Here is an 18,290-nt window from a genome sequence, read left to right as displayed (position 1 = left end):
CCAAGCCTGCAATTTCATATGGATAATCCACCCTTCCCAGTTGGGCAGAAGTTTAGATTGTCAAAAAGAGCTTTCCAGGGCTCAGTGTCAGCTCAATACCTTTTTAATTTTTAATTTTATGTAGTTACTTAAAAGTAATGTATATAATGAATTCTGTAAATTAAAATATAGCAAAACATCTGACTAATATGCTGCAGTTTATTTCATGATCAGTTTGAGGATGAATGGACTGAAAACTGCTGTCTGCATTCTGTTTAGGACATTTTCGACAGTGATTGGTACACCTCTCGAAATCTCATCGGGGGCGCTGACATCATTGTGATCAAATACAACGTAAATGACAAGTTTTCATTCCATGAAGTAAAGGATAATTATATCCCAGTGATAAAAAGAGCATTAAATTCGGTTCCAGTAATCATTGCTGCTGTTGGTACCAGACAAAATGGTAAGTATTTAATTTTCTTTAAATTTATTTTTTATTGTGAGTTTGCAGGTAACATTTAGAGCTAAGGTTATTAATGATTAATAGGTTTCTTTTTGAAAACCAGATGACTTCAGCTGCCAGCTGTTAATCTCTTCATCATTTGATATAATAATAAAACAGCACAGAAGAGAATCATGCATGTCTGTTGATTTGGTCGGCACAAGTCTGTCTCTTAAACAGCTCTGTTACAGTAATGAAGAAAGTTAGGAATTGTGTCCTTTTGATGTATGAGAGGTATTGAGCTGACACTGAGCCCTTTTTGACAATCTAAACTTCTGCCCAACTGGGAAGGGTGGATTATCCATATGAAGATGCAGGCTTGGGCTTTTAGGTAGATAATGCTGAGTAAGTGAAAGCACAGCAGGGCACCCAGAGGAAGGGTCACAGAGGGATCCGCTGGTTCAGAAAGAGTCAGCCACCGCTGCTGAGCAGAGGGGATGGCCAAATATTTTAGGGCCAACTCAGAACTCACTTTGATTTGCTGCTATTTTACAGGTCTTCTCAGTAGTATTTCCTTAGTATAGCTGTCTTTAAACTTTATTTTTACTTATTTTTTTTTTAATTTGAAATATTTTTATTTTTGATTCTTGAGATCTGAATATGCCTGCTTGTATGTTAGATGTCATGCAATGTGTACTTGTTACCATTGGCTTCGACTACAAGAAAAGCAAAATACTTTTTTTTATATAGGTTAACATAACAAAATTGTACAGACAAAATACTCATGAAAGAAAATATGTCTGTTGTAAAGAAAAGAAATGCTGAATTTCTAACCATTTGTATTTTTTAAATCAAAACCAATTTTACCCATGCCTGTCATTAAAAAATCAGAGGTAGCTTCTAGTTAAATAGAATCACAACCTTAAGAACTATTAGATACTTTAGAAATTATTAAATCAATCACTGTTGTTAAACAGAATCTTTAAACAGAATCACAACCTTAAGAACTATTAGATATTTTAGAAATTATTAAATCAATCACTGTTACAATGAAGTAAGTGTTCAAAGAGGTCTGTGGAGTTTACCATAGTTGTACAGTTGAATGCTTCACTGAAAGTCACAACGAGATGGTAAATATTTTCAGTTTTGCTTCCATTTTTCTCTGTACCTACAAATATGGTTTTCTGTGGTTTATAAAGAAGCTATGTCCATGTGCCAACATCAAGAATATCTGAATATGATACAGTATTTAGCAAAAGTTAAAGATTTTAAATGAGTGTCTTGGATGTTTTTCAGGGGCTCAATATAAAAGAAAGGCAGGAGGGTCAGAGTCAGAGAAAGAGATGGAAAGACAGAGGGGAGGAGAGATAGAAGTGAGGGGAGTGAAGAAAGGGGGGGCAGGAGAAATGTGGAAACATATATACTGTGCCTGGAGGCACCTGTGGCTCAGTCGGAAAGGCGCCGGCCCCATATGCCGAGGGTGGCGGGTTCAAACCCGGCCCCGGCTGAACTGCAACCAAAAAATAGCCGGGCGTTGTGGCGGGCGCCTGTGGTCCCAGCTACTCGGGAGGCTGAGGCAAGAGAATCGCTTAGGCCCAGGAGTTGGAGGTTGCTGTGAGCTGTGTGAGGCCACGGCACTCTACCGAGGGCCATAACGTGAGACTCTGTCTCTACAAAAAAAAAAAAAAAAGAACATATATACTGTGCCTGAAAATGTGGTCATGAACCCAGGAATTCAGGCAGCCACTATGCCAAATACAAACAGGAGAAAGTAAAGAAACAGCTTCTACTCCAAGTCTCCAGAGGAAACACTGTCCTGCCCACACACTGCAGATTTCTGACCTGCAAGAACTGTAAAATGATAAACGTTTCAGGTTTTCAGCCAATAAATTTGAAGTATTTGTTACAACCATAGAAAATGAATGCAACTCTAACTAAATTATAACTTCCATGAACTCTTGAATTATTTTTTCTCTTACTTACTTGGGTGATATCCAGATGTTGTCCCTGAAGGCACAGGTGTAGCATCACCTGAGAACTTGTTAAACATTCAAATTCCCTGGCTCCATTCCAGACAGGCTTAATCATGGTCACATCAGGTGAGGAGGAGGTCAGAAATCAATGGTTTAAGAAGCTCTCTAACTGATGAATACTAGGTTTGGGAGAGAAACAGTAATTTACAGAAAGTATTTCATTTTACTTATTTTTAAAAAAATTTTTATTGAGGTTTTGCAATAACAGCATTAATCTGTTTATGAGGGCAAAGCCCTCATGGGGCCATAAGGATATAAAGTTCACTTATCTTAGCATGCTAATGTGTTTTTACATATGTATATATTCACGAGAGGGCACGCAGATCAAGGTGGAGAACATTTGCAGCGCCCTCCTCAGAGGTATCCTGACTTGGAACGATGTAGGTTTGGTTTGTCAGTTTTGAACTTCCTGCAGACAGGCTTAGGCAGTCTGTAGTGCCTTCTGCATGGCTAAGTCCAGTTAGCGTAACACTTTGGAGAGGCATTCATGTTGTGCTTATCTGTGCTTTATTTATGACAATCTAGTTCCCATTGTGTGAATATGCTGTAATTTATCTGCCCTTCTGATGATGATGCTTTGGTGGTCATCCAGGAGTGGGGTGGTTGAAGCATGGGACAGGTATGGGACAGGTATATGTCTAGCCACAGCAGGTGCAGATAGCGCGGGCTTGACCCACCCTTGACCCTGCTTCCCTGCTGTTATCTTAGCTTCCTTTTTCTTTCTGGCCATGAGTCTTGAGTTATCCACACTTCCTGAGGCCATTTCCTATTCATTCTTGAGTCCACCACGGCCAGACTTCATCTTTCACAATTGCACCATTTGTTTTCGCTCAGAGTCACCAGTTTCTGTGGTTTGCTTGTGTTCCCCAAAGTTCCTGTGTTAGGAACGTAATCCCCAATGCAGCAGTGTAGAGAAAAGGGACCATTAGAAGGAGGTTAGGTTGTGAGGGCTCTGTCCTCATGTACAGATTAATGCTGTTACTCCTGGAGTGGATTAGTTATCTTGGGAGATCCAAGTATATTTAATATACTTCAACAGCAATTCTCTCATTGAAATCATTGAAATGCACGTCTTCCTCCACTCAGCAAAGCTCCACTTTCCTTCCTGGTCCTTCTGACTCTCTGTCCTCCTTGCTGTCTCACCAGCCGTCCTTCCACACACGGGGACACTGTGCTGGTGTTCCCTGTCCTCTGTCCCTGGCTTCACCTGTCCTTCCTCTGTGTCCATACCATGAACATGCTGACCGGCATCCTGTCTTCCCCTGTGGACTCACTGATGCCTGTCCATTCCGTTCCTCTGTTCCAATCTCTCTCCCAACCCACATCTTCCTAGATTGCATCCTCCTCTGAATATATGTTTCCTCTCAGAATATCTAATTATACATAATAATTCTGTTTTCATTGCCTACTAAATTTGGTTTTGAGTGGTCCTTCTGAGTCTCCCCATTTGATGAGAGTCATTCCATGGTAGGATGCTTCTCAAACACAGGGTGATTTTGGCTTGGCGACTTCTGCAGTTTCCTGCTTCTTTTGGAATGCTGCCTTCCTTCTCATCTTTCCACCTGCTGTCTGGGCATGGGGTGGAAGTGAGGATACACACAGGACCATGAGGACCTGCAGGCCTCGCTGCTTCTCCTGGGGTGCCCTGCCAATCTCCAGGCAGTGTCCTGGGCCTTCTCCTGCTTCTTGCTGCCCTGCTATGGTGCAGCAGGCACCCTTCACAGGGCTGCAGCTCTGAGCTGCAGGGCTCCCTCTGCTCCTGCTTTGACAGTGTCTGCATCAGATACGCCTGGTTTCTGGGCTCTCATTGCTGAGTGTTGCTGTGTATACGGTCCTCTCTCTCTCTCTTTCCTCCCTTCCTTCTCCCCCCAGCCTCCGTTATTATTGTGCTTTGGCAGGGAGGGGAGATGGCAGTGTGGGCTCAGTGCGCCATCTTGAAACTGGAAATGAAAGTGTTCCCTCTGTTCTCATGTGTGGGCCTCTACGCATGCTGTTTCCTGCCTGGGGTGCACAGCCCCTGTCATATCTGCACAGCAAACCCAAAGTTGTCCCTTAAGTCGTTACTTTTCCTGTGAAGCCTTCCGCAACCCCCCCGAGGCAGAGTTGATGCCCTTTCTGGGTCCCCTGGTGACCTTACACACCTTTATCTCAGGGCTTATGATATTAGATTATAATTGTCTGCAGTCATGTCTGTCTCAACTCAGCCTGACTGTGAGTTGTTTTTCCTTTTTATCTTTGCATCTTTATATTCCCAGTGCCTGATGGCAGGTAGGTGCTCAATAAAACATTTGTTCAGTGAGTGAATGAATGGTTTTATGGATGACCTAAGTAAGTGAAAAAAATCAATTTCACTAACAAGATAAAATTAAATTGCCGTATAAGATGTGATTATGAAGTAATTACGAAGCTAAATCTGGCTCAATTCCAGGACCTTGTTCTCCACCCTACCCCAATCCCCCCACCCCCACCACACACACCCTCACCTCCATATCCCTTGCAATACCAGAAACTGTATTGAAACCTGTCCTGGTAATTCTCTTGGAACTCTTCTTAGAAGTAGTTCAGCAAATAGAGTCAGTCTTATCTCTTTCCTTTGTTACATATGTTTTGGATAAGCTTCACTGTGTGATAGCTTCATCATACTTGGCACTGAGTAAATTTTAGCTTTTATTAAATATTCAATCTGTCTTTAAAGGAGAATTTTTTTCAGAATGTGCCCAGGATGTATTCATAGCCTTAATCTCCCAAAGACAGGCATCTTGTCTTTTAGTTATTTTTGAAGCTCTGGTGGAGCCTGGTCCTTTGCTAGGCTAGAATTTTTTTAAAAGAATTTCTAAACCTTTCAAGCAGTGGCAACATTGTAAGCATCGCCCTACAGGTTCCCAAGGCCATTGCTTTGAAGGATACCATTCATGTGAATGTTGGAGTTACATTGTGTTCACTTTAGAAAAAAATAGCCAGTTTATGACAACATCTTAAAAGATAACATGTACCAATAAAAAGACTACAATGTCAGCTAGGAAAGTGTAGTACTCTAATTCACAGAGTTACTGTGATGGTGAAGCACCAAAACTGCAACCAAAAAATAGCCGGGCGTTGTGGCGGGCGCCTGTAGTCCCAGCTACTGTGGAGGCTGAGGCAAGAGAATCGCCTAAGCCCAAGAGGTGGAGGTTGCTGTGAGGTGTGACACCACGGCACTCTACTGAGGGCAACAAAGTGAGACTCTGTCTCCAAAAATATATATAAATAAATAAAGTTATTTTGGGTCCACTGATTGATTGTTCTTGATAAAATGCTTCATATAAATTTATTTAATCCAGAAATATGTTGTTGGTTCACCTACACAAATCAAACTTGCACGTAGAATCTTAGGCTATGTAGATTGATATAGAAGAACATAGGAATGATTTGGAATTTCAGTATATAGCTAATGAGGGACAAAAGCCTCTGGCAAAGATTGTAACATAATATTTTAGAGTCCAGATAAAGAATAGGTGGCTAAGTGTGAGTGAATTTACAGCACGATATGCCCTATAATAACTAGGTATGTTTCCTTTTTGGTGAGTGAACAGAGAGAAGTGTCTTTTGGTGACATAAAAGAGACAAAAGATTAGCTGTACCAAGGCACTTTCTAAGAACGTATGTCAGTAACTTCCTAATGCTACACTCAGCTGGCTGACACCTGAAATTAGTTGCATTTTTACCTTAAATCCAGATGAGTAAAAATTATTTTAGATTATGTTCAGGTCATTTTTCACTCAAAACATTACTCACTTTTCTTGATTTTGTGCAGAAATAATAAGATGATCTGCCTGCCTGCCTGCCCGCCCCACTCCACCAACATCAGGAGAACTTTGTGGTCATGAGAAGGCCTCTGTCTTCAGAGGCACTGTTTGTGAGGGCTTTGCAGAGAATGCAGAATACCAGGGTGTTATTTTTCAAGACCAGCTAAATTTTGTATGAAAACTTTATTCACTCAAAACATGAAATGATCTTAGAAAAAGTAAACACAAAAGCTCAAATGAGAACTTACAGCATAATTTAGAGAATGTGAACTTAATTTTTAAGTCATTGTATCTTTGGAATCAAAAATTCTTAAACTAAATTTTTATCTTTGGATGTCACTTCTATGAGGTGGAGCAAGTAATAGTTTTATTGTTGTGTCTCTGTCTTTAACTCACAAGGAGACGTGGACAAGTCTCATCATCTCTCTGCACCTCAGTTTCCTCTCCTGTAAATGAGTATGTGAATATGTGGTCTCTGAGCTCGAAACTGCTTTCAGTTAAGCTGAAGTTTCTAAGTCATCTCTGTCTGTGTGTGCACATGTGCACTGGAGATCTGTGCCAGACACCCCGTATACACGCATGTGTTCCATCCTAGTCGGCAGGACGTGCGGGGTGCATGGTGGGAGCACTCACGTGCCCTTTCAGGGCCACCGTCATGGCTCCCTGGGTTACTGGGGGTGTTGGCTGCTCGTGGCACACAGCACAGTCACTTTCCAGGCTTTGCTGTCTGCTGATGGGAGCTTTCTCATCCACAGTTACGCCCTCCACACGTGCAGCCCACGTCTAGTTACTGGTTGGTTTAGGGATAAGGTATAAAGCTGCCTTTACCTCCAAAGGCCATCCAGGCTCCCAGGCCCTCTGAGGGGTCAGCTGTAGTTAGTGTGGCGACCGCACTGCAGGGCCCATTCCCCCTACCCAGTACTGCACCCCTCACCCCTGAGAAAAGTTGTTCTCAGGATAACCCCTGGCAACCTCCAGCACACCAGTCTCCGTCTCAGAGTCTGCTTCCCAGGGATGCCAGCCTACAACAACAAGCATTTCTGGAAATAAATTTGTCCTCTTTGACCTGGCAGCCTTTTGAACGGTGACACACATGATGTGACTGTGAAGCAAAACCAGGCTAGCTGACAAATATGGAGTGCAGTGTGTATTTTTAGCCTAACAATGAAGTTTCTCGTAGACAGGTTGATCTGCCACCTTCCCAGTGGTAGATCCGTACACGGTGCCACCATGAATCTTGGGACATTTCACTTGCTGAGTAAATACTTTTTACAATTTTTAATTATTATGGGTACATGATAGTTGTATATCTTGAGCAAATTTTAAAATTTTTGGTCTTAAAGAAAAAGAAAGAGTGATTGAATTGGTCTCTGAAGTTGAATGCTTTAGAGCTTCAGAAATTCTCTTCTGCACCATTTCCACGTTCTTCTGTATCAGTCTATATAATCTAAGATTCTAAGTGCAAGTTTGATTTGTGTCGTGATTGAAAATCTGCGTTAATAAGAGTGCACTTCTGGGAACTTTACAAAGGGAGTGAGTGTTGCAGCCTTGAAATTCAGATCAAATCGAGGGTTTTATTAAAGTAAAACTATATGGTTTGTTCAGACTTCATAAAGCATACTACAAAAAAAGTGCCAGCCCACTGTTTCCAGTGCTTTCTAAGGCTAGCAAGTTGTTAAATTTGTGTTCTTTTCTGCCTGCCTAGTGAAATTACTATTCCGGATGTCAGCTGTGTGAAAGGAGCAGGCCCACCATTACTGGCTGGTTGGTCTACTTTCTGTACTAGCCTTGATGATATTCATTCACTTTTACATTCTTCTGTTTGCTAAAATAGTATTTATTCTCCTTGAGCTAATGCTTGTTTATTTAGGGAGCTTTCTGTTACCGTTCATACCTTTTACTCTGAGTCCAGTGCAGTGATTTTCATCTGGTGCGCCATGTGACACTGGTGTGCTATTGAGAGGATCTTAGGTACGTGTGAAAAATTTGAAAGATTATTAATTGAATTATTTTCAGAGTTTCAAAGCACAGTAAGTAAATTCTTATTTTACTCTTTTTGTTGATGAACATGATTTAAGTGTGCTGCAGAAGTTTAACTGTAGCTTCAAGTGTGCTGTGAGATAAAAAAGGTTGGAAAACCCTGTTGTAGTGGATAGTGGATGTGCTGAATGCTCTTGAACTATGGTTCTGGTATAAGCTTTTCGTTTGTTATTTAATGGTCAGATTGTCTACTTTCTTTTTGTTTAATTTCAAAGTTCCTTGTTTTCAAATTTATATTCTCAGAAGAACTGCCTTGCACATGTCCACTGTGCACCTCGGACAGAGGCAGCTGTGTCAGCACAACCGAGGGGGTCCAGCTGGCCCGAGAGCTGGGGGCCACCTACCTGGAGCTGCATAGCCTTGACGACTTCTACATAGGCAAATACTTCGGAGGTGTGGTAAGTGGGAACTGCTGCCGTGTGGAAAGTCGTTTTTCAGGCTTCCGTTGTTTTGTGGGGCATCACTTAGAACAGTGGTTCTCAACTTGTGGGTCGCGACCCACAGGAACTATATTAAAGTGTCACGGCATTGGAAAGGTTGAGAACCACTGACTTTGAACTTCAGTTTTAAAAGTGTGGTTAGAGTCTTGACCTTGAGACATAAAGGGAGAGTGGTAAGAAAGGGTTAATCAGAGTAAAATTGTAATTTAATTTTTTTTCTCCGAATGAAACATTTTCTGTTGTCTAATATGATAAAGTGGAACTTTACATTTGATGACACTGGATTGGTCCTTGTTGTTCATATCAAAAGCACGTTTATTTCCCCCAACCCGTTTTAATAGTTAGTAATCTTTATACAGCCTCAACCAGTGGGTCCTGAAAATTTTCTTTCATTTTCATCTACTAGTTGAAAAAGAATAGTTTTTCTTCTTTTGTATGTACTTTGGCAAGATTTTATACACTCCTAGCCTTGTTGCAGCTCCACCGCAATCAGGGACCGCTCACATGGAGGGGTCCATGTTGGTCTGTGGGGACCAGGTCTGCATCCCCGGCTGCAGTGGTATCTACTCGATCCTATACTCACTTTGAGGCTCATCTTAGTACACAGCACCCACCCTATGAAGTGAGGACTGTAGAATTAAGGAACTGTAAAAAAAAAGAGGGAACTGTGTGAATTACATCATTTAAGATTGTTAACCAGTTTGATGAAAATATTTCAAATTGTATATAAAAGCAACACATTGTACCCCATGATTGCATTAATGTACACAGCTATGATTTAATAATTAAAAAAAGAGAGAGAAAAAGATTGTACAGACTTAGGAACTACCTTTTAAATGCTGCAAGAAATGAAAGAAGAGTCAACAGACAGATCTGATGGGAGGAGAGAGGTGAAGCCTGCTCTGAGCAGGGCACTTGGGTGTCCTTTGTTGTGGAGTTAACTACACTGGGTAAAATAAAGTTCAAATATAAATGGTACTAATTTCAGTCAAATATAAATGATTATTTTCAACTAGGAATATAAACATTAATATTACGGCTTTAAGGAAGATATGCTCACAGTATTGATACTATCAATGACTGCGAGAAACGTTTGTCATTTTTTTATGGTGATAAGCAGTGGATGGAAGATGGAGAGGTGGAACCTAGCTTCTTCCCTAGAAGGCTATATTGTGGTGACTTTAAAAAAATCCTAATTTTTTCAAGAATGGTGCATTTCCTTGAAATACCCAGAGAGTTGGAGGGAACGATAGTTTCGTTTCATTTGTTGAAGAGGAGCCCGTTCCCTCGGGAGCCGGAAGTCTCTTTGTTGCACCAGGGTCCTGAGCCTGAATCCCCAGGTCACAGTCCAGCTCCGGCTCCCCCTTTCTCTTCTCTCCTGTTCTTTCTGCTCCCTGTTTCCCTTTCTCCGTAATAACTGATGTTGCTGTTAAGGCACGATGAGGACCGAAACTGTGATTAAGGTTGGGAGAAGGACATGGCAGTTTCTTTTTGCTTTAACTTAGGATTTGATGAGAACATGTAGATAAAGGTGGAATGGCCTCTTTAGATGCTTTACTTTCCAATAAAGTACAGAGATCTTGAGTGTACGAAATAATGGTATTTGTAGGAACATGGATGGAGATGATAAAGGCAGAAAGAAAGGAGCATTTGAAACATTGTATTTAAGAGTCAGGGATGAGGGCTGTGCAGTAGCACACCTGCCCTGCCCTGAGGGTTGGGGAGCCCTGTCTGGCCCTCCTGTAGCTGCTCCCTCCCCACGGGACGCACACAAGTCAGCAGAGCCAAGGGAATATGCCCGTCTGGGGCTGGTCCCCCTTCTAGACCTACACCATCCAATATGGCACCACTAGCCTTATCAATTTATTGAAATAAAATAAAATAAAGGCTCAGCCCCTGTAGCTCAGCAGCTAGGGCACCAGCCACATACATCGGGGCTGGTGGATTCTAGCCCGGACCTGCCAAACAACAACAACCACAACAACAAAAATAGCCGGGCGTTACAGCAGCAACCTGAGGTCCCAGCTACTTGGGAGGCTGAGGCAAGAGAATCCCTTAAGCCCAAGAGTTTGAGGTTGCTGTGAGCTGTGATGCCATGGTACTCTACCGAGGGCAACACAGTGGGACTCTGTCTCAAAAAAATAAATAAATGAATAAAAATAAAATAAAAATCAATTCCTCAAGCATACTAGCCGTATTTCATGGGCTCTAGAGCTTTATATGGCTAGTGGTACTGTATTAGTTAGTGCAGATAATAAGGAACTTTCCCGTGGGCACAGTTTTATTGTGACTGTGCTTCTAACCCTGGGGCACCAGAGCGCCCTAACCACTGGTCCTGAGTCTGTTTCTTGGGCCTCTGCAGGCCACTTTCCTGGGTGGTAAGGCCATCCTCTTGAAGGTGGCCCACAATCTGGTACATGCTGGTGGTGCACAACCCCCAGGCCTGAGAGGTGGCTGAGGGAGATCATTTATGAAGAATGGCAGATGGGTGGATGTCCACCTGTATGTGTTCCTTAGAGCATGGGATGGAACAGGACCAGAAAAGGAGGGGTGGTCCTGGGACAGGAGTTAGGGACCGGCGGCTCTCCCTGTGCTGATGAACCTTGGAAGATTCAGGGAATTTCAATATAAATCTGACCCTGCTGGGCTTTTATGATTATATATTTGTCAAAGCAGGAGTATGGGATAGCTTTTCTTTTCTTTTGTTTTTTTTTTTTTTTTTTGGTTTTTGGCCGGGGCTGGGTTTGAACCCGCCACCTCCAGCATATGGGACTGGCGCCCTACTCCTTGAGCCACAGGCGCCGCCGGGATAGCTTTTATATAACAGCGTATTTTCCTGATTCTCAGCATTTAAATATTTAGGTGTGTCATGGGGGGACTTCCATTTGTGCTTTTGCTCCAGGCCTTGCAAGGTAGGACACAGGCCCAGAGCTATGTAAGTGCACGTAGATGAAATTTTTAATTTGTAAGGGACAGATTTCAAAGAAATTTGTTCAAGGGAAACAAGTGAAGTTTCCTAGCTGATAGGAACATTTGTAAACATGGAACCAGCTCCGTTGCTGCTTTGAATTTCATTGGTATTAACTGTGGTGGGTGGGAGGTTGCCCAGTGAGAAAATTACTGACAGCCACACAGTCACAGCACTTGCTTTCTTGATTATTCAAGACAGAAGCCTGATATGGTGGCGGCACCAGTAAGCCCAGCTACTGAGAGACTGAGGCAGGAGGTTTGAGCTCAGCTCGCTTGAACCCAGAGGTTTGAGTCCAGTTGGCCAAAGTAGTGAGACCCCATCTCTAAATTATAAAAAGAAATTTAAAAAGAGAATAAACAATTTATTATGGAATGGAATGCATTGTTTATCTTTAGACACGGCCCAATCTGTTCCACTACTTTTTTTTTTAGTTTAAGAATGTTGCTTCCGGGTGTTAGCTAATGCATACATTACATATACATGGTTTAGACAGATGTGATGTGGGGTGCCGATGGTGATGTTTGATGTGTGATTTTGTTGGACCTCTAATTAAATTTGATTCTTGTTTTAGTTGGAGTATTTTATGATTCAAGCCTTAAATCAGAAGACAAGTGAAAAGATGAAGAAAAGAAAAATGAGCAGCTCCTTCCATGGAATTAGACCCCCTCAGCTGGAGCAGCCAGGTGCGCGTGCTTCTCAGCCCGCCCCGACACGCAGTGACGCCCTCTGCAGACCATTTCTCATGGGTCTTAGTGGGGGCATTCTCAAATTTGGGCATCCTCAGGACTTTCCTGACATTCTGATTTAGTAAACCTGGGGAAGGGCCCAGAAGCTGCTTGAATAAACTTCCCAGGTGATGCTGAAGGAGATTGGTACTTGGACCACATCCTGAGAAAAACTTTCTTAAAAGTTGAGCCTGTTGCTTTTTTAAAATTGTGTGTGTGGTGAAGAGCTTTTCTGGATTAAAGTACAATGCAGAATGGCTGCTGGATGCAGTGTGTTAACCTTGATTGGATACTGCCTTAAAAAAGCATCTAGGCTCCACACATGTAGCTCAAGCGCCTAAGGCGCCAGCCACATACACAAGAGCTGGCAGGTTTGAATCCAGCCCGGGCCTGCCAAACAACAATGAGAGCTACAACAAAAAAATAGCCGGATGTTGTGGCGGGCGCCTATAGTCCCAGCTACATGGGAGGCTGAGCCAAGAGAATCGTTCGAGCCCAGGAGTTTGAGGTTGCTGTGAGCTGTGACACCACGGCACTCTACCCAGGGTGACAGCCTTGAGGCTCTGTCTCAAAAACAAACAACCAACCAAAAAAAAAAAAATCTAAATGATGTTCTTGGGACATTTGGACACAATTTTAAAATAGAGAGGAAATTAGATAAACTTACGGAATTACTGTTAATTTTCTTATGTATGGTTACAGTGTTGTGATTGAGAATGTTCTTATCCTGAGGAGATGAATGTGAAAGCATTTTAGAGCCAAAGTGCCCTGCTGGCTGTAGCTTAATTTTACATGCTTCTGCTGCGTGTGTGTGGGCTCCTGTCTGTCTGTAGCTTAATTTTACATGCTTCTGCTGTGTGTGTGTGGGCTCCTGTCTGTCTGTGTAGACTTAAGACAGAATGACAGAATGTCAATAATTGCGCAGTTGAGTGAAGGACATATGTATATTCATTCTATCAGTCTTTCTACTTTTTTGAATCTTTGAAATTTTTCTTATTAGAAAGCTAGGGGAAAATAAAGTTGTAAAAGTTGAGCTTATTTATTTAATAAATAAATTAAATCAGCTTTTAATCTGAATTTTTTGTATACTTTTGTGACAGAAATAGTAGAATAGTACTCTGTCAGATCAGTTTGTTTTGGATATTATCTTTAAGAAGTAGACACTTGATAAATACTTGTTGAATAAATATAAATAAAAATCAAGAAAATATAAATTAGAATGGACTTGGGTAGTAGGGAGAATGGGAATTTAAAAATTAGAATGGGAGGTAATTTCCAGGGTTCCCTATCTCAATTTTCACAACTTTCTGTTAAGAGAGCTAAACACTAAACACAACCCATGGGTCCAGGATGACACAGGTTCTGTGAAGGAACCACAGCCAGTGGAAAGGCACTCGGCATGGGGAGTGCCTGGACACAGAGGACCTTGTTAATTACCCCTTGTGTAGACTGGGGTTGGCTTTAGAATAAGCACTTTCATTGCTAAAGAAGTTTGAATTCCACTGAAGTAGATGCCTGCACATTCCTTAAGCAACCTTTCACAAATATCCCTTTCCTCGCTTATCTTTGGAGAAAAACGAGATATAGATGTTTTCCAGTTAAGACCTTGTATGTGGGTATTCTGAACTGGTTGAGGGCTAATCTCTGCTGGTGATCAAACTAGGAGAGGGAAGATGTCATGCTCTTGGAAATTAGTCAACACTTTCTCTGAGGTGTGCTGAGTGGAAAGAGCTGTTTCTGGGAAGCATCTTGTTTTGTAAGGAGAAAAAAATTAATAGTTTTAGGATCAAAATAAAATGATCGAAATGGTTTCAAACAATAGAGTCCAGGAATTTCAGGCCTGACTTTGAGAAATTGCAGCATTACAACTGCTTTTAGCCCTTTTCCACTCCACTTGCCAGCCCAGGAGGCAAGGGCCTTCAGATGAGAGGTTGGGGTCTTTACAACTTGCTCAGGACTTTAAATTTTTTGTATCAGGTAAAGAATGATGACTACTAAAATACTGAAGTTCAGTATTTCAGAAATATTTTATTTTGGGACACAGACATGAGAAATGGCATTTTATTGCTCTTGAGGGGTCATGAGTAGATTTTTCATTGGTATTATAAAATATAAACACATAAATATATTTCTAAATTAGGCTAAGTTATACAAAATTGCTGCTTTTGTAGATCAGAAATGGTCAGATATTGGCAATTTCTTACAATACAACCTGATATTATTTTAAAAATACTGTTTTGGGGCGGCGCCTGTGACTCAGTCGGTAAGGCGCCGGCCCCATATACCGAGGGTGGCGGGTTCAAACCCGGCCCTGGCCAAACTGCAACCAAAAAGTAGCCAGGCGTTGTGGCGGGCGCCTGTAGTCCCAGCTACTCGGGAGGCTGAGGCAAGAGAATCGCTTAAGCCCAGGAGTTGGAGGTTGCTGTGAGCTGTGTGAGGCCACGGCACTCTAATGAGGGCCATAAAGTGAGACTCTGTCTCTACACAAAAAAAAAAAAAAAAAAATACTGTTTTGTTGTATTTAAAGTGAACACGAAATTATTGTATTTATAGACCTAAAGAGGAATTCATTATTTTCCTTTTATTTTTTGAAACAGAGAAAATGCCTGTCTTAAAGGCTGAAGCCTCACATTACAACTCTGACTTGAATAATTTGCTGTTGGGCTGCCAGTGTGTGGATGTGGTCTTCTATAGCGCAGATCTGGAGGAAGTGGCGGAGGCCCACAAGATCCTTCTCTGTGCGGTCAGCCATGTCTTCATGCTGCTGTTCAGTGTGAAGAGCCCCAGAGACATTCAGGACTACAGCATCATCCAGACCACCCAGGATCTCTTTGCCATAAACAGAGATGCTACATTCCCAGGTGCCAGCCAGGAATCTCCCGGCAACCCCCCGCTGCGCGTTGTTGTGAAAGACGCCCTCTTCTGCTCCTGTCTACTGGACATTCTTCGCTTCATTTACTCAGGTACCTGGTCACACAGCTCTGGGCACTTACACTCTCTGAAGCTTCTGAAGTGCAGTATGCCTGTGGTCTCAAGGGAACCAGTTAGTTTTACAGCTAATCTTCTTGCTGATATCCAAGGTGAAGATTATTCATGAAATAATGTTTTCTTTTTATATAGGAATTGGTTCAAACTTTTTCTTCCTTACAAATTTACTTGCCTTTTTATCTGCTAATGTTTAAAATTGTGTTAAAGTACACATGACATATAATTTACCATTTTAGGAAGGAATCAAGGAAAGAAATTGCATTCAGTTTAGGAACTACCCTGTTTTCCCGAAAATAAGACAGTGTCTTATATTAAGGTTTGCTGCCAAAGATGCGCTAGGTCTTATTTTCAGGGGACGTCTTATCTTTCCTATAAGTAGGTCTTATTTTCGGGGAAACAGGGTAGAAACCATTATCCAACGATAGTTGAGACTGATCACGTTTGGTTATGACTGTCTTAGATGCTACTGTTTTTCCTTACTCTGCCCTTGCTTTTTAAGATTCAGCTTATTAATTATTTTATTTCTTGTCCTTTAAACAAACTCCGTATACTGTTTCTAAAGAATAGAAGTTATGAGTCATTTTAGCAAATGAATTGAAGATCTTGCATCTAAGTGTTCCAAACAGGAATGGATATGAAGTAATTTTTTTATTTTTATCTTATATATATATATATATATTTTTTTTTTTTTTTTTGGGCCGGGGCTGGGTTTGAACCCGCCACCTCTGGCATATGGGACCAGTGCCCTACCCCTTTGAGCCACAGGCGCTGCCCTGAAGTGATTTTTAAAGTAAGCATTTAAATGTAAGTTTTCTGGGAACTGCTCTGTTCTTAAGTTTTCTTTTCCTACTTGGAATTATGTTCTAATAAGAGATTAGGGTAAGGTCATTTCTCTCTGGAATGTATCTGGAGAAACACTTAAAGTCTGTGTTTAGGCTTTTAGATTGGAAACAGAAAAGTTTACCGAGGTTTGCAAATAAAACAAGTATCATTTGATATAGGTATGAAAATTTGGGGTAGTCCTTATTATTTAAATGGTTAATGTTAAAAATAAGGTATTACTTTTTCATTTGGATTATAGTTTTGTCATTTTATAAGTTAAAATTTAAATTATGGTTTTGAAAATTTCCATTACATCATACAGATTTATGTAGAGTAAACATGTACATAGGAATAGAATGTGGTGCTAGGTCAGTGAATATTAGTTAGGAAAAGACATAACTCGGCCTGGACAGCAGACACTCGGCTCATTTCGTCTCAGTTCTGTGAATGCGCAGGCTCCAGTTGCTGGGAGTCACCGTGTGAATGGTGATGACTAACAAAGGACTTCATTTCGTACTACAGATTTTAATGTTTAAACTTAGAATCTCACAGTTCAGAATTTAAGACTAATTTTGAGAAATTAAAATGTTTACTTTAAGAGAAATAAACTTTTTTTTTTTTTGGAGACAGAGTCTCACTCTGTCACCCTGGGTAGAGTGCTGTGGCGTCATATCTCACAGCAATCTTTAACTCTCGGGCTCAAGCGATCTTCCTGCCTCACCCTCTCCTGTAGCTGGGACTACAAGTGTGTGCCACCATGTCTGGCTAGTTTTTTGGTTTTTTGCTTTTTTTCTATTTTTAGTAGAGACAGGGTCTCACTCTTGCTCAGGCTGGTCTCGAACTCCTGAGCTCAAGCAATCTATCCACCTCAGTCTGAAATAAATATTTTTAATGATGTGTTTAAGGAACTCTGAAGGATATGTTTGACTTTTCTTTTTGATGATTTTCTTGTTGAAATATATAAATTATTCAGCAAATTGCCACAGTTTCCATTGAATACTTTCAGTGGCACATGAATGCTCCAAAGTCAGTGGGACCCCTTTAACATGGTAGCAGAGAGATAGCTGGATGTACCCTCGTGACTGAACCTGCCTAGGTTTCTCCTACGGAGTGAGTTTTTGTAAAAGGGGAAAGAAAAGAAAAAGTTCTCCTTGTACCCCAGGCCCTTTCCTCAGGGTCATTTCACCTGTTGTAAGATTTCTGTGTCTTCACTCTGATACTATTTAAAGAGGTCACGGGGAATCTTGCATTAATGAAGATGCACTTGTTGGCAGCTGCTGTTTTCTGGGGAGTGCAGGTGGCTCCCCTTGGCTGCAGCAGGTGTGGGAGGTGGTGGGCGGGGATGAGGGAGCAGGCGAGGCCTGGGGAAGCTGTCCCTGCTGTTACTAGAAGCCATGCCGGAGTTTGAGGAAGGAAATTAGGAAGCCCATCTCCAGCAATGGTAGGGGTACAGAGCCCAGTGGGGCCTCAGTGGGTGGCCATGCTGTTGGCCCTCTGGCCCAAGACCACAGCTCCACACACCTTAAAGGATGTGCACGTCACCCGGGCTCCTGTTAACATGCAGATTCTGGCTCTGTAGGCCTGGAGTGGCGCAGGGAATTCTGCTGTTCTCACAGCCTCCCGGCTGGTGCTGATGCTGTACACTGCCAGAAGCATCTGGAACACCTGCTCTTGGAAGAACTGGGAAGTAGCCCCAGCCAGTGACTTAGAGCCCAGAATTCAACACAGAGGCTTGGCCTGGGAGAGGAGTCCAGTTACAAGTTTTAGGGCCCATAATCAAAAAGGGTGACTGACGCGAAGCTGTTCAAGGCAGGGTGCTCAGTGCACCATGTGTCTCTTCCTAGTGCAGGGAGTGGCGCTGAGCAGGGAGTGGAAACCAAGTGAGCCCAGAATGGGGATCGGAGGGCTGGTGGGCATGAAGGTGTGTAAAGCTTGCTGAGCCACAGACCCTCAACCAGTTCAGAGCATCGGCTTCTTAACCTGACTCTGAACTATCCATTTCTGCTCTGATTTCTCCTTGTACGCCACGGCCAAGGTCAGAGGTGGTGTCAGGTATGAGTGG

The 18,290-nt window shown here is 42.1% G+C and overlaps 1 protein-coding gene across 5 annotated transcripts in view; it reads left to right on the top strand.

Moving 5' to 3' along the window:
* RHOBTB3 (Rho related BTB domain containing 3) overlaps positions 1–18,290 on the top strand; it is a 73,989-nt gene that overhangs the window by 5,074 nt on the left and 50,625 nt on the right. For all 5 annotated transcript variants that reach the window (XM_053586352.1, XM_053586361.1, XM_053586343.1 and 2 more), the window contains exons 3-6: positions 259–445; positions 8,526–8,680; positions 12,265–12,376; positions 15,016–15,381. In XM_053586352.1, coding sequence (XP_053442327.1) covers positions 259–445; positions 8,526–8,680; positions 12,265–12,376; positions 15,016–15,381 — 820 coding nt within the window. The remainder of the gene's footprint in view (positions 1–258; positions 446–8,525; positions 8,681–12,264; positions 12,377–15,015; positions 15,382–18,290) is intronic.

Source organism: Nycticebus coucang, chromosome 1 (assembly GCF_027406575.1).
Source record: "Nycticebus coucang isolate mNycCou1 chromosome 1, mNycCou1.pri, whole genome shotgun sequence".
Classification (NCBI taxonomy): domain Eukaryota; kingdom Metazoa; phylum Chordata; class Mammalia; order Primates; family Lorisidae; genus Nycticebus; species Nycticebus coucang.
This window is presented reverse-complemented; position numbering and strand designations above follow the sequence as displayed.